General features: G+C 45.8%; 1 protein-coding gene across 3 annotated transcripts in view; it reads left to right on the forward strand.

Annotated features, from left to right (window-relative positions):
* Positions 1-1,093: 1,093 nt before the first annotated feature.
* NNT (nicotinamide nucleotide transhydrogenase) overlaps positions 1,094-13,094 on the forward strand; it is a 69,822-nt gene continuing 57,821 nt past the window's right edge. The window contains exons 1-4 of one of the 3 annotated variants that reach the window (XM_068102039.2): positions 1,119-1,205; positions 1,432-1,482; positions 6,237-6,485; positions 12,398-12,627. In XM_068102039.2, the coding sequence (XP_067958140.1) occupies positions 6,278-6,485; positions 12,398-12,627 (438 nt within the window). In that variant the 5' untranslated portion in view covers positions 1,119-1,205; positions 1,432-1,482; positions 6,237-6,277. Of the gene's footprint in view, positions 1,206-1,431; positions 1,483-6,236; positions 6,486-12,397; positions 12,628-13,094 lie in introns of all 3 variants that reach the window. The other 2 variants (XM_068102040.2, XM_078774809.1) reach the window with 2 other exon arrangements.

Here is a 13,094-nt window from a genome sequence, read left to right on the forward strand (position 1 = left end):
TTTTTCAAGATATGCAGCTCACAATGTTCAGACATACATGGCATCAGACATACATGGCGGCGGCCATCTTGGATTTTGACGTGGGTTGAACCCACACACCAAATTCGAATGCGGTCCTTCGCTTACGCATGCACGCCCGCACGCACGCACGCCCGCACGCACGCACACACGGACGGACGGACGGACGGAGGACGGACGGACGGAGGACGGACGGAAGGACGGACGGACGGAAGGACGGACGGAAGGACGGACGTACGGAAGGACGGACGGACGGACGGACGGAAGAAAGGACGGACGGACGGAGGGACGGACGGACGGACGGACGGAAGGACGGACGGACGGACGGACGGAAGGACGGACGGACGGAAGGACGGACGGACGGAAGGACGGACGGACCGACACACGGACGGAGGGGAAAACCATAGTCCCCCTTTCGCTCCGTTGTGCGACGGGGGACAATAAGGTGCTGCCGGCGAAATGGGGATCACGTGGTCAGGCGCGTGACCGGAAACATTTTGCCGACAGCCACAAACACCCTGAACTCTGCAAATCGATTTCATAATTTATAAAAGAAACGGCTTTAACAATATAATGTCTCCAGTGTTTTTTTTCCTTCAGTCGAGTATTTCATTTCGTGGCGTATATAGAGCCTCGCTGCTCTGAAAACGCCATCAAAACCTCAATATTAAAGAAGAAGAAGAAAAGTTAAAGAGCCGTTTTAGAAGAAGAAGAAGGATAAGAAGTAGAAAAGCCCATCGACGTCGTATTTTCGATATTGCGAATGAGTGTGTTTTATTCTCCTTTGTTCTTTTTAGCGCCAGGAGAGCAACTCGTTATTGATTTGGTTCACTTTTTTTTTAGCAATCCTGAATGGGTGCAATGTAAGTCTCGAGACTTGACGTACGGTACCTGCAACCGAATAAATGAAACGGTGCGTTTCCTGAATAACAGTTGAGTGTGGCTGATCTGTTCGCTGAACGTCCTCGGCTATCTAATTTTACTTCAGCACATTATATTTAAAAACATAAACGGTGAATCATCGTGATGCGACACTCTGACTGGATAACGCAAACTGGCTAATTTTGCAAAGACCGAATGAATGAAATTGTTTGCGTCACCGCCGGCGCCGGCGACGGCGAGCGACACCGTGGTGACGTGGTTGGAGTTGAACGCGAGGCCTGGCGTAATTTTTTGGCGCCGAACAGGTATGGAGAGCGCGATGTCGTGAGGGGACGAGCGGTGGGTGAACGCGCCGTAATTACTCGTTTAGCATCATGAAGAAGAAAACTGCACGAACACGTGTCACGTGTCGCCCCACTCGTGCGACCTTGTGGTTGAACGCTCCGACGACCCTGTGTCACGTGGTCGTGATTCTTCTTCGAGGGTCCCATTATTTAGTTTTTCTCCTCCTCCTCCCCCCCTCTTCCACAGGACGTTCTATAGGTGGACATGTCCTTGGTGCTGTACGTCTGATCCCTCGAGGTGTGTGATTCCAAAATTACAGTGGAGTTTACCTTGTTGATAACCTTGAGACGTTTCATGGCGATTTGTCTTTAACTTCGTCCGTCCAGGCTCCAGGCAGGACATCCAAATGTTGACTTTTATTCTTGTGGAATTGAATTTTGGTGAAGAAGAAAAACGACCTTTACAAAATTATTTTAATCCCTGCTTTTACCTTTTTAACTCCCTCAGATTAGGATTACGGAGGGAATTCATATCGAGGATTGTGTGTGGATTAAGATTTATATGAAGATGCGAAGAATCTTAGTAAGATAGTGGTATGATGGATGCTCCTGTATAGTCCAGTGAAGTTAGCTACATTTTCACAAAACCCACCACTAATTGCAACAGAAACGAAACGTGTTGGAATTTGTTTCGTTTGGTAGCCCAAATTATATATCAAAAGTCTTGTAAAGTCTTTGGAGTGGAACAATTTTTTTTTTTTACTCGTGAAGATGGGATCATGTAATCACGATGTATGAAAAAAGCGAAGTGCAAAAATCAACAAATGTGGTGAGGCAATCAACATACCTGTGCCTATACCTAATGTTTTCAGGGGTCCGCCGAATTACCCAACCTAATGTTTTCAGGGGTCAGCCGAATTACCCAAATGTACCCAAATGTAAGGGAATTTACCCAAATTAAAGCACAATGTACCCAAATGTAAGTCTTACTACGTAAAGGAAGGTTATTTTATGCAATAAAACGTTACGGTGTGCTTCTTATATGAGTGGATGAGTTGGTCAGGTGACGAGAACAAGCCGATTAGATTTTGGTTCAGGTCCGAATCCAGATCTGGCCTATCGGTGGATACAAAACGTAAACTATTCAGCTTGGCGGAGGTATCCACTCTACCGACTACCTTTCTAGTTTTAGTACGTTTTAACTCTATTTATACTCTGTTTTAACCAGGTGTGTACCCCGGTTTAGAATAGGTACACCGTATCCCTGCGTGTCGTAAGAGGCGACTAAAAAGGGTTGGCGTCAGGAAGGGCATCCGGCCATAAAAGCATTGCCTCAAAAAGAGAACCATGACAATTACGACTACCAATGGGCAGGGTACAGCTCGAAGTACCCCGTGGGGGACCCCACTCCCTCTCGTCAAAACTCAAGGTGGGGAACCCGATCGAAGCAAGGGTGGAAATCACTCCATTTATGGCGACGAAACGTGTGATGCCCGACGTGGAGATCGGTTTCTGAGATTTGGGACATGCAATGTAGGGACAATGACAGGGAGATCAGGAGAAGTGGTGGAAGTATTGGTCAGAAGAAGAGTGGACATATGTTGTGTGCAGGAGACGAGATGGAAGGGAAGTGGTGTGAGAATGGTGAAGGGTAGGCAGGGACAGAAATACAAGTTTGTTCGGCAAGGGTGCCCAGAGGGCGTGAATGGTGTTGGTGTCCTGTTTTCTGAGGAGTTTGTCAACAGTGTGGTGAGTGTGAATAGAGTGAGTGATAGGTTGATGATGGTGAAAATGATGATTGGAAAGCTCTTGGTGAACGTCATCTCGGGATATGCTCCGCAGGTTGGTCGGAGCGATGAAGAGAAGGACATGTTCTGGTGTGCAATAGAGAAGCTGATGGAAAACGTGAAAGACGAGGAAGTTGTTGTGGCAGGAGGAGACCTATATGGACATGTGGGAAGGAGTATGGACGGGTTTGAGGGAGTTCATGGGGGTTACGGATATGGTGTGTAGAAATGGAGAAGGTGAAAGGATTTTGGAGTTTGCTGATGGAGCTGATTTGTTGATTTGTAATACTCAGTTCCAGAAAGAGGATAATAAGCTTGTTACATACACGTCAGGTGGGTCGACGACAACCGTTGACTACCTGCTGGTGCGTAGGCGATATCGGGGGCACCTCCGGGACACAAAGGTGATCCCGGGGGAGGAGGCTGTTTCACAGCACCACTTGGTTGTCTGCGACATAAGGGTGAAAGGTGCGAGGAGAGCTCGGCGGGTGAAGTACCAACCGAGAATGAAGGTGTGGAGGTTGAAAGAGGTGACAGTGAGGGAGGCATTAAAAGAGAGGCTGTGTAGGGTAGAGGATGATGTGGTTGAGCTTGAAAGTGGTTGGATGTCAATGAAAGATAGTCTGTTGGGAGCCGTTGGTGAGGTATGTGGATGGACAAAAGGACCACCGAGGCACTCGGAAACATGGTGGTGGGATGATGAAGTTGGAAAGAAGATTGACGAGAAGAGGAAGAAGTTCAAGGAGTGGCAGAAGGCGAAGGGTATGGGGGCAGAAAAGGCAGAGCATGAAAGTTAGAAGGCAGCCAGGAAGGCTGCAAAGAAAGATGTAGCAAAGGCACAGGAGGCATTTAGGAAAATGTTCGGAGAACGCTTGGATTCGGAAGAGGGTCAGAGAGCGGTATTCAGGATTGCAAAGCAGATAGCAAAAGAGAGGTGTGATGTGATGGGGGTGAGTTGCTTGAAGGATGAAGTGGGACAAATCGTTGTGGCCCCAGATGGAATTAAAGGAAGATTGAAGAGATATATGGAAATACTGTTGAATGCACAGAATGAATGGGATGGCAACATCGAGAGTAACCCAGTTTTAGGACCGGCAGAGACGATAACCGAGAAGGAAGTTGAGGAAGCGATAAAAGCAATAAACCACCGTTTAGAGGCCATTTTTCCCCGCAAGCGGGGGTTGGCCTTTTTCAGGAACCGTGGTTGTTGTTGTTTTTTTGGTCCCCTTTTTGAAGCAATGTTTTACGGCCGGATGCCCTTCCTGCCGCCAACCCTTTTTGTCGCCTTTTACGACAAGCAGGGAATTACCAGTGAACTGGTACTCAATTTGCCGACCTCGGAAGGATGACAGGCTGAGTCAACCCCCCTGGCGTTAATTCAGCGATCGACCGGGATTCGAACCCAGGATCATAGGATCCTAAGCCAGCACCCTAGCCGCTAGCCCAACGAAGAGTAGAAAAGCGGGAGGGCCGACGGGAGTTGTGGGAGATATGTTGAAGGCAGCGGGAAATTGGGGTGTGAAGAGAATGACAGAAATCTGCAATCTGGTGATGAAAGAAGGCCACATTCCAGTGGATTGGGAACTGAGTACCCTCGTCCCTCTCTACAAGGGGAAAGGTGACCCTCTGGATTGTGGCTCGTATCGAGCGATAAAGTGATTGGAGCATGGAATGAAGGTATTGGAAAGGGTGTTGGAGAGGAGGATAAGGAAGAAAGTGAAGATTGACGAAATGCAGTTTGGATTTATGCCAGGAAGAGGAACGACAGACGCGCTTTTTATTGTGAGGCAGCTGCAGGAGAAGTATATGGAGAAGAGGAAGAAGTTGTTTCTTGGGTTTGTTGATCTGCAGAAAGCATTCGATAGGGTTCCACGTGAAGTAGTGACATGGGCATTGAGGAAGTTAGGAGTGGAGGAGTGGTTGATCAGAGTAGTGATGGCAATGTACAAAAGAGCGCGCATAGCTGTAAGGACGAAGGACGGGAACAGTGGTGAGTTTGAGGTGAAGGTGGGAGTGCATCAGGGGTCGGTACTAAGTCCACTACTATTTGTAGCTGTGATAGAGGTGCTGGCTCAGAACGTAAAGGAGGGTTTACCGTGGGAGTTGTTGTATGCAGATCATCTGGTGTTGATTTCAGAAAGTATGGATGGACTGAAGGAGAAGATGAACAAGTGGAAGGAATGTATGGAGACCAAAGGTCTGAAGGTGAATATTGGAAAAACGAAGGTGATGGCAAGTGGTAAAGCATGTGGAGAGGTGGAAAGAACTGGGAAGTGGCCGTGTGCTGTGTGCAGGAAGGGTGTCGGAGTGAATTCCATTCAATGTACAATGTGCACTGAGTGGGTTCATCAAAAATGTAGTGGTCTGAGAGGGTCATTAACCAGTGTGGCAACTACATTCAAGTGTAAGGTGTGCACAGAGGGAGCTGCAGATGGAGGAAATGTTGAGTTGGATCTTGGAGATGGCGTGAAGCTGGAAGGTGTGAAAACATTTTGTTACCTTGGAGACATGCTGAATGGAGAAGGTGGATCAGACTCGGCAACGGTTGCTCGAGTGAGATGTGCATGGAAGAAGTTTCGGGAACTGAGTGGCGTGCTGACGAGGAGGGGAGTGTCATTGAAGCTGAAGGGAAAGGTGTATGCTGCATGTGTGAGAAGTGTTATGATTTATGGGAGTGAGACATAGGTAATGAACGTAGAGCAGCAACGAAGGGTGGAAATGCGAATGGTTCGGTGGATGTGTGGAGTATCGTTGAGAGAGAGAGGAGGACAAATGATGAATTGCGAAAGATGATGGGAATAGAGCCTGTGATGGATGCTGTGAAGAGAAACAGGTTGAGATGGTTTGGTCACGTGTTGAGGAAGGATGAAAGTGACTGGTTGAAAAAAGTGATGGAAATGAATGTAGAAGGAAGTAGAGGACGGGGAAGACAGAGAAAGACTTGGCTAAAGATGGTCGAAGAAGAAATGCGGGCAAAGGGGTTAACAAGGCGAGATGCAGAAAATAGGGCAAAATGGAGAACATTGTCATGGGGACCGCAAGGCTAACCCCCGCTCTTGCAGGGAAAATGGCCTTAAAATGCCTGTTGTTGTTGTTGTTGTTGTTGTTGTTGTATACTCTGTTTTAACCTTGCTTATATTTTAGGTTCATGGTTTGCATTTCACTGTACTTCCATCTGACCCACTCAGTATTTCTAAACAGGTAAAGAAAAAGGAAACTTGAAATATTGAAATCCATTTTTCTTTTTCTCCCCATCCTGCCTCAGCAGCCTGACAGTCAGGTCCAAGACCTGCCACGGCTTTGGCAATGGCTTCTTTGCCTCGTGCTTCCACTGTTATCCTGTCGTCATGTCGTCATGGCCAGGCCCGCCTGGGACTTTGCCACTTGTCACGTCCATTCCGATGTTCGTACCTGAGGCTAACGGCATCCTTGCAGCCAAGAAGTACAAATGTTGTGGCAGCACGGTCTCTTCGCACAGCCTCCTGTGTGTGGGACAAGGCAGAAGCTAAACAAGGTGAGTCGATATTTGTGTGCCATCCAAGCGATATTATATAGTCAGTAAAAAAAAAAAGTATTATTATTTTTTAATCCTTTCCTTTCTACTGCAGAGGTAAATTTATTGAATCAAAGGCTACTTGAAAGAATGCTTTATAGCAAACCATGCTGCAGGAGTGGTGACTGTAGTGATCACTTTTTAACTACCGTATTTTCCGGTGTATTAATCGCACCTCTGTTTTTCACCCTCAAAAAAATAAATAATTAATGCTCCCGGCGAAGCTTGATGATTTATGACTGGAAGTGCGTAGTCTTATCAGTCGTGTCATCGGGTACATGTTGGGAGACGTGTGTGCGGCATCGAACCGACAGATCATGGCTTGCCATGAACCTGTAGGCCCATGTCGGGCTGGTCGTCAGGTCCCCAATGCCATCCTCCTTAGCTAAGCTCCTCGCTCTCAGCCTGAGAGCAAGTGCTGCGCAAGTGTTGCAAATGAAAAACGTGTAAATTATAACTAATGTCCCATTAAAAGGGGCAGAGGTTTTGGGGAGTGCTGCCTCAGACCTCATCTTGTTGTCCTATTTTTACTATTACAGTGGTTTATTTTATTTAGATTATAATGTTTAAGCTGCCATTTTGTTTCGGCCTATTCAAACGTGCTTTGCCTTGGAAACATGATCTGCTGTCATGAAATAATTAAATCATATAATCAAAGTCTGGATTTGGATTTGAGGATGTGATCCTGTTCACGAAATAAGTATCGAAATTTGGAGTGAAATGTTGCAAAATTTAACACATTAGCGATCCTCATACCTTGCTCCCTCCACCGATCCGCTTTCCTTGCCGTTCTGTCTTCCTCCTTCCAAACCAAATGTCCAGCCAATTTCAGATGGTTTTTTTTACCAATTTCCCCATAAAGTTCACCTGCACAACATTCTCCTCCCTCAGTTCATCCATCCTTCTATCCACCCTCTTCACTCCTGCAATACTCCTGACCCAGTTCTTTCAGAACTGCAACCTCTTGTCTCTGTCAGTGCCATCATTTCTAGATGACACCAAAACTTTCCCTTTCAATTCCCCTCCATCCCCACTCCCTACCCACTACCCCCCCCCCCCCAGATACTCAAACCTATTTCCCTGTCTGATATTCTTCCCCTCTACCCTGATGTTATTTTATTTTCTCTGCTGCCCGACCTCCATCACCTCTATCTTCTCCATATTCATCTTCAGCCCATGTTTCCCAAATTCCTTCTTCCATTCCAACTGTACTTCCTGCATCTCTCACCAACTCTCCTCCACAACAGCCAGATCGTCTGTATACAACATCCTCGACAGAATACTCCTTCATGTTCTTTCTAACTACCAGCTCCATTACCATGATAAACATGAGTGGGCTGAGAGCGCTTCCCTGCCTCAAACCGATGTTCACACTGAACTCCGACATCTTAGGATCAATCAAAACTTCTTGCACTCCCATATCCATTTGAGTGTGGCCATCACTATCACTCTTGGGACGGTGTTATAGGCCTTCTCAAAGTCCACAAATCCCATTACCATTTCAACTTTCAACTCAACTCATTTCAACTCATTTCAACTCAACTCATCTCCCTTGACATATCACGTGCCTTCGATACGGTCTGGCACCCAGCTCTGCTCACCAAACTCTCCTCCTATGGTATCCATGGAAATCTCCATGCATGGCTTGCGGACTTCCTCTCTGGTCGTAGTCAACGTGTGGCCCTGAATGGATTTCTCTCATCTCCCCTTCCCGTTCAGGCTGGAGTTCCCCAAGGCAGTGTGCTGGGCCCTGTGCTTTTTCTGGTCTTTATCAATGATCTCTCTGACTCTCTGGAAAATCCTCTGTATCTCTTTGCTGATGACTCCACTCTCTGCCGCTCCATTCCTCTTCCCTCAGATCGGCAGTCTGCAGCCTCCTCACTCTCTGAAGACCTGGACAAAATCACAGACTGGTCAAACATGTGGAACATGTCTTTCAATCCTGACAAATCTCACACTCTTACTATGTCTCTCTGAAAAGATCGACTGGACAACCCTCCCATCTACTTTCTCAACAATCCTCTCCAAGAAGTTCTGTCGCTCAAGCTTTTGGGTCTCACCATCTGCCATGATCTTTCTTGGGAAAACCACATTTCCAAGCTGGCCTCCAAAGCCAGTCGCCGACTGGGCATCCTCCGTCGTGCGAAGTCCTTCCTAGGCACACCTGAGCTCCTCACCACATACAAGGCTTTCATCCGCAGCTCAATGGAATACTGTTCTCCCCTATGGGCTGGTGCTCCTGCCTCACACCTGGCTTGGCTTCACGCTGTTGAATCCAAAGCTTTCAGAATCATTGGAATCTCCCGTGATGAAGCTATCTCTGAGGGCCTTTCACTCACTCACCGCAGGCAGGTAGGTGGTCTTTCTGTCTTCTACCGACTCCTCTCCGGCCTTGCTCCCCCAGCTCTCTCTGTGCTCTGTCCCCCAAATATTCCTACAGGTCGCACAAGATCTGCCAGCCACCCTCTGATGGTTAAACTGCCGAAATCTCGGCTCTCTGCTCACCTTCACTCTTTCATTCCTCTTTTCTCCCGCCTCTGGAACAAACTCCCACACTCACTTCAATCACACTCCTCCCTCCAGGTCTTCAAAACAGCTGTTCACCACCATCTCTTATCTTCCCCCATCCAAAACCTTGATCTTTTCTACCCCCACTAATTCACCCCAGATCCACCTTGTTTGAAATTCCAACTTCTTTCCTGGAAGTCTTGGCAGTGTCCATATGTTTTATACCTCTCCCACCCCCCCCCCCCATGTCTCCCCCCCAAAGCCCTCTCCCTCCCACAGTTCTCTCGATGTCTCCATGTCTCTCGGTCCCTGCTCTCAAATGTTGTGTTTGTGTCCTTCCCCCTCTCTCCCCATCTTGTCTACCGCTCCCGATGTTATTTGTTTTGTGTGTCTGTTTGTCTTTCTGTGTGATTAATGTTCGCTCTTTCACGAGCCTCGATCTTGTATACAAAAACAAAAAAAAAAACAAAAAAAAAAAAAACTTGCACCCCCATCCCCAACCTCTTTTCCACCAGCTGCCTCAGCATGAACATCCCGTTTGTCGTGCCCCTACCCTTTCTAAACCCCCTGTTGCTCATCACCGATCTCCGTTTCCACACTTTTCCTTATCCTCCCATCCCGAATCCTCTCCAGTATCTTAATGGCATGACCTAGGAGTGTAATGCCTTTGTACTTCCCTGGATTTTGAACATCACCCTTCATCTTCCATATCGGCGCAATTAGCCCTGTCCTCCAATCCTCCGGAATCGAATCCTCTCTCAAAATATATTCAACAGCCTCTTAGTTCAACTGACTCCGACTTCTTCCGCAGAAACAGCAATCCGAAAACATTATTGTCATCAATTCCAAAGCAATGCCCAATTACATTGCCTTCAGAAAGTATTCACACCCCTTGACTTTTTCACATTTTGTCGTGTTACAGCCTGAACTTACAATGGGTTAAATTTAAATTTTTGTCTCTTATCTACACATAATGCCCCATAATGCAAGTGGAATTCTTTGTTTAAATAATGTTTTACAGAATAATTAAAAATGAAAAGCTGAAATGTCTCGAGTCAATAAGTATTCAACCCCTTTGCTATGACACTCCAAATTGAGCTCAGGTGCATCCATTTTCCTTTGATCATCCTTGAGATGTCTCTACAACTTGATTGGAGTCCACCTGTAGCTAATTCAATTGTTTGGACATGATTTAGAAACAAACACACCTTTCTATATAAAGTCCCACAGTTGACAATGCATGTCAGAACAGAAACTCTACCATTAAGTCCAAGGAACTGTCCGTAGAACTTCGATATATAATTGTGAGGAGGAATAGATCTGTGGAAGGGTATAAAACAATTTCTAGAGTGTTGAAAGTTCCCAAAAACACAGTGAGCTCCATCATTGGGAAATGGAAAGAATATGGAACCACCCAGACTCTTCCGACACCAAACTGGCAAGAGGATCTTGGTCAGGGAGGTGACCAAGATCTCAATAACTACCCTGGCAGAATTACAGAGTTCCTTGGTTGAGATGGGAGAACCTGCCAGAAGGACAGTCTCTGCAGCACATCACAAATCTCTGCTTTATGGGAGAGTGGCCAGGCAGAAGCCATTCCTGAGAAAAAGGCACATGACAGTGCACCTGGAGTTTACAAAAAGGCAGGTGAAAGACTCAGAGCATACAACAACAACAACAACAACAACATGCATTTTAAGGCCATTTTCCCTGCTAGAGCGGGGGTTAGCCTTGCGGTCCCCATGACGATCTCCATTTTGCCCTATTTTCTGCATCTCTCCTTGTTAACCCTCTTGCCCGCATTTCTTCTTCGTCCACCTTTAGCCAAGTCTTTCTCGGTCTTCCCTGTCCTCTACTTCCTTCTACATTCATTTCCATCACTCTTCTCAACCAGTCACTTTCATCCTTCCTCAACACATGACCAAACCATCTCAACCTGTTCCTCTTCACAGCATCAATCACAGGCTCTATTCCCATCATCTTTCGCAATTCATCAGTTGTCTTCCTCTCGCTCAATGATACTCCGCACATCCGTCGAACCATTCGCATTTCCACCCTTTCCACCATTTCCACCCTTTCCAGCCTTCGTTGCTGCTCTACATTCATGACCCATGTCTCGCTCCCATAAATCATAACACTTCTCACACATGCAGCATACACCTTTCCCTTCAGCTTCAACGACACTCCCCTCCTCATCAGCATGCCACTCGGTCTTTATGTCTTCACATGTCTTTATTTCTTCACTAAAAAAATTCCAATAATGGTTGCAAACAAGGAAACGTATAAAATAGACAGTTCCTAGCATGAGGCAAAATATTCTGTGGTCTGATGAGACGCAAATTTAACTCTTTGGCCTGAATGCATTTGATCTGTAGGTGTCGTGGAATTAGTAATTTCAACGTGGATACTGGTTTTTATGAACTTTGATTCACCACCAAATAATTTATGGTTGAGCCTCTAAAAATGCTGGTGGGCCACAAAAAGAAAATCTGTTTAGGTGGCCCGGCGGACGGCAATAGAAAATTAAGTGTGACCCCTGCTCTTGATGAAACATTTTGTGAGAAAACTATTTTGTACCACTCGATGAATACCAAAGCTGATGTTTTTTTTTGTTTTATTAAATGCCTTTTTTTTTTGTTTTTTTTTCCGATGAAGTCGACGGAGGCATTATGTTTTCAGGTTGTCGTCCGTCTGTTCGTGATGGGTTTTCGTTACCGCGATAACTTGAGAATGGCTGAAGGGATCTTAGTCAAACTTTGTGCACGTATGTATAATGAGGTAAAGATGAACTGATTAGATTTTGGGTCACGAGGTCAAAGGTCAGAGGTCATGTCAATTAAAAATGTGATAACTTGTGAATAGCTGAAGGGATTTAAATTAAAACTTGTTACAGGTATGTATAATGATGTAAACATGAACTGATTAAATTTTGTGGTCAAGAGGTCAAAGGTATGTCAGGTAAAAATGTGACAACTTGAGAACAGCTGAATGGATTTAAAGCAAACTTGGTACAAGTATTATAATGATGTAATAATGTGGGCGGAGGCATAATCGATTGACATCGTGACGTCGAAGAGTGTCGTTCTATTTAATTTACAAGTTAATCTTATCTATCTATGAAATGAAAGCAAGGGTTGTAATTATTATTGTATTAACAAAGCCAAAATGTTTTTTTTTTTGTTTGTTTTTTTTTTTAACAAAGCCAAAATGTGCTGGTTGCAGAAATGGTGTGCACAGTTTGCTTTATGAAAGTGGTGCCACCACATACTTAATAATAAAACCTGAAATTTCACTCAAATGTGAAAAGCCTTCAAAACTTTTCATTTCCCATTGCTTCCATTTCTCCCTTTTCTTGTTACCTGCAGGCATTCCATATGCCCAGTTGACTGTAGGTGTACCGCAGGAGAGCCATGCTGAAGAAAGGCGCGTGGCACTCACTCCTGCCGGTGTGACGTCCCTCATCAAGCAAGGCTTCCGTGTGACTGTGGAGGCTGGGGCTGGCGAGGCCTCCAAGATCCTTGACACAGAGTATCGTGATGCTGGCGCCACCATTGTTGGCAGAAATGATGCCTTTGGAGCTGACATCGTACTGAAGGCAATATACCTTTCTGTTTTCGGTTGTCCTTACCAAATAAACATGGCAAAACATATTGCTGAGGAAATTAAATGATGTTCCAGATGGCAGTTTATTCATTTGTTAACTTGTTCATTTTCTGTTGGACATTTACTTGACAACATAATGGATCCAAAAATATGAATTTCAATAATGGTTGCAAACAAGGAAACGTATAAAATAGACAGTTCCGAGAACACCTTGCCCTGTGCAATGATGTTGAGAGGAAAAAAAACCCAAAAAAAAACCACCTTTAGAGGCCATTTTTCCCCGCAAGCAGGGGTTGGCCTTTTTCGGGAACCGTGGTTGTTGTTGTTTTTTCGGTCCCCTTTTTGAAGCAATGTTTTACGGCCGGATGCCCTTCCTGACGCCAACCCTTTTTGCCGCCTTTAACGACAAACAGGGAATTACCAGTGAACTGGTCCTCAATTAGCCGACCTCGGAAGGAT

This window comes from Myxine glutinosa, chromosome 3 (genome assembly GCF_964187855.1).
Source record: "Myxine glutinosa chromosome 3, kmMyxGlut1.1, whole genome shotgun sequence".
Classification (NCBI taxonomy): Eukaryota; Metazoa; Chordata; class Myxini; order Myxiniformes; family Myxinidae; genus Myxine; species Myxine glutinosa.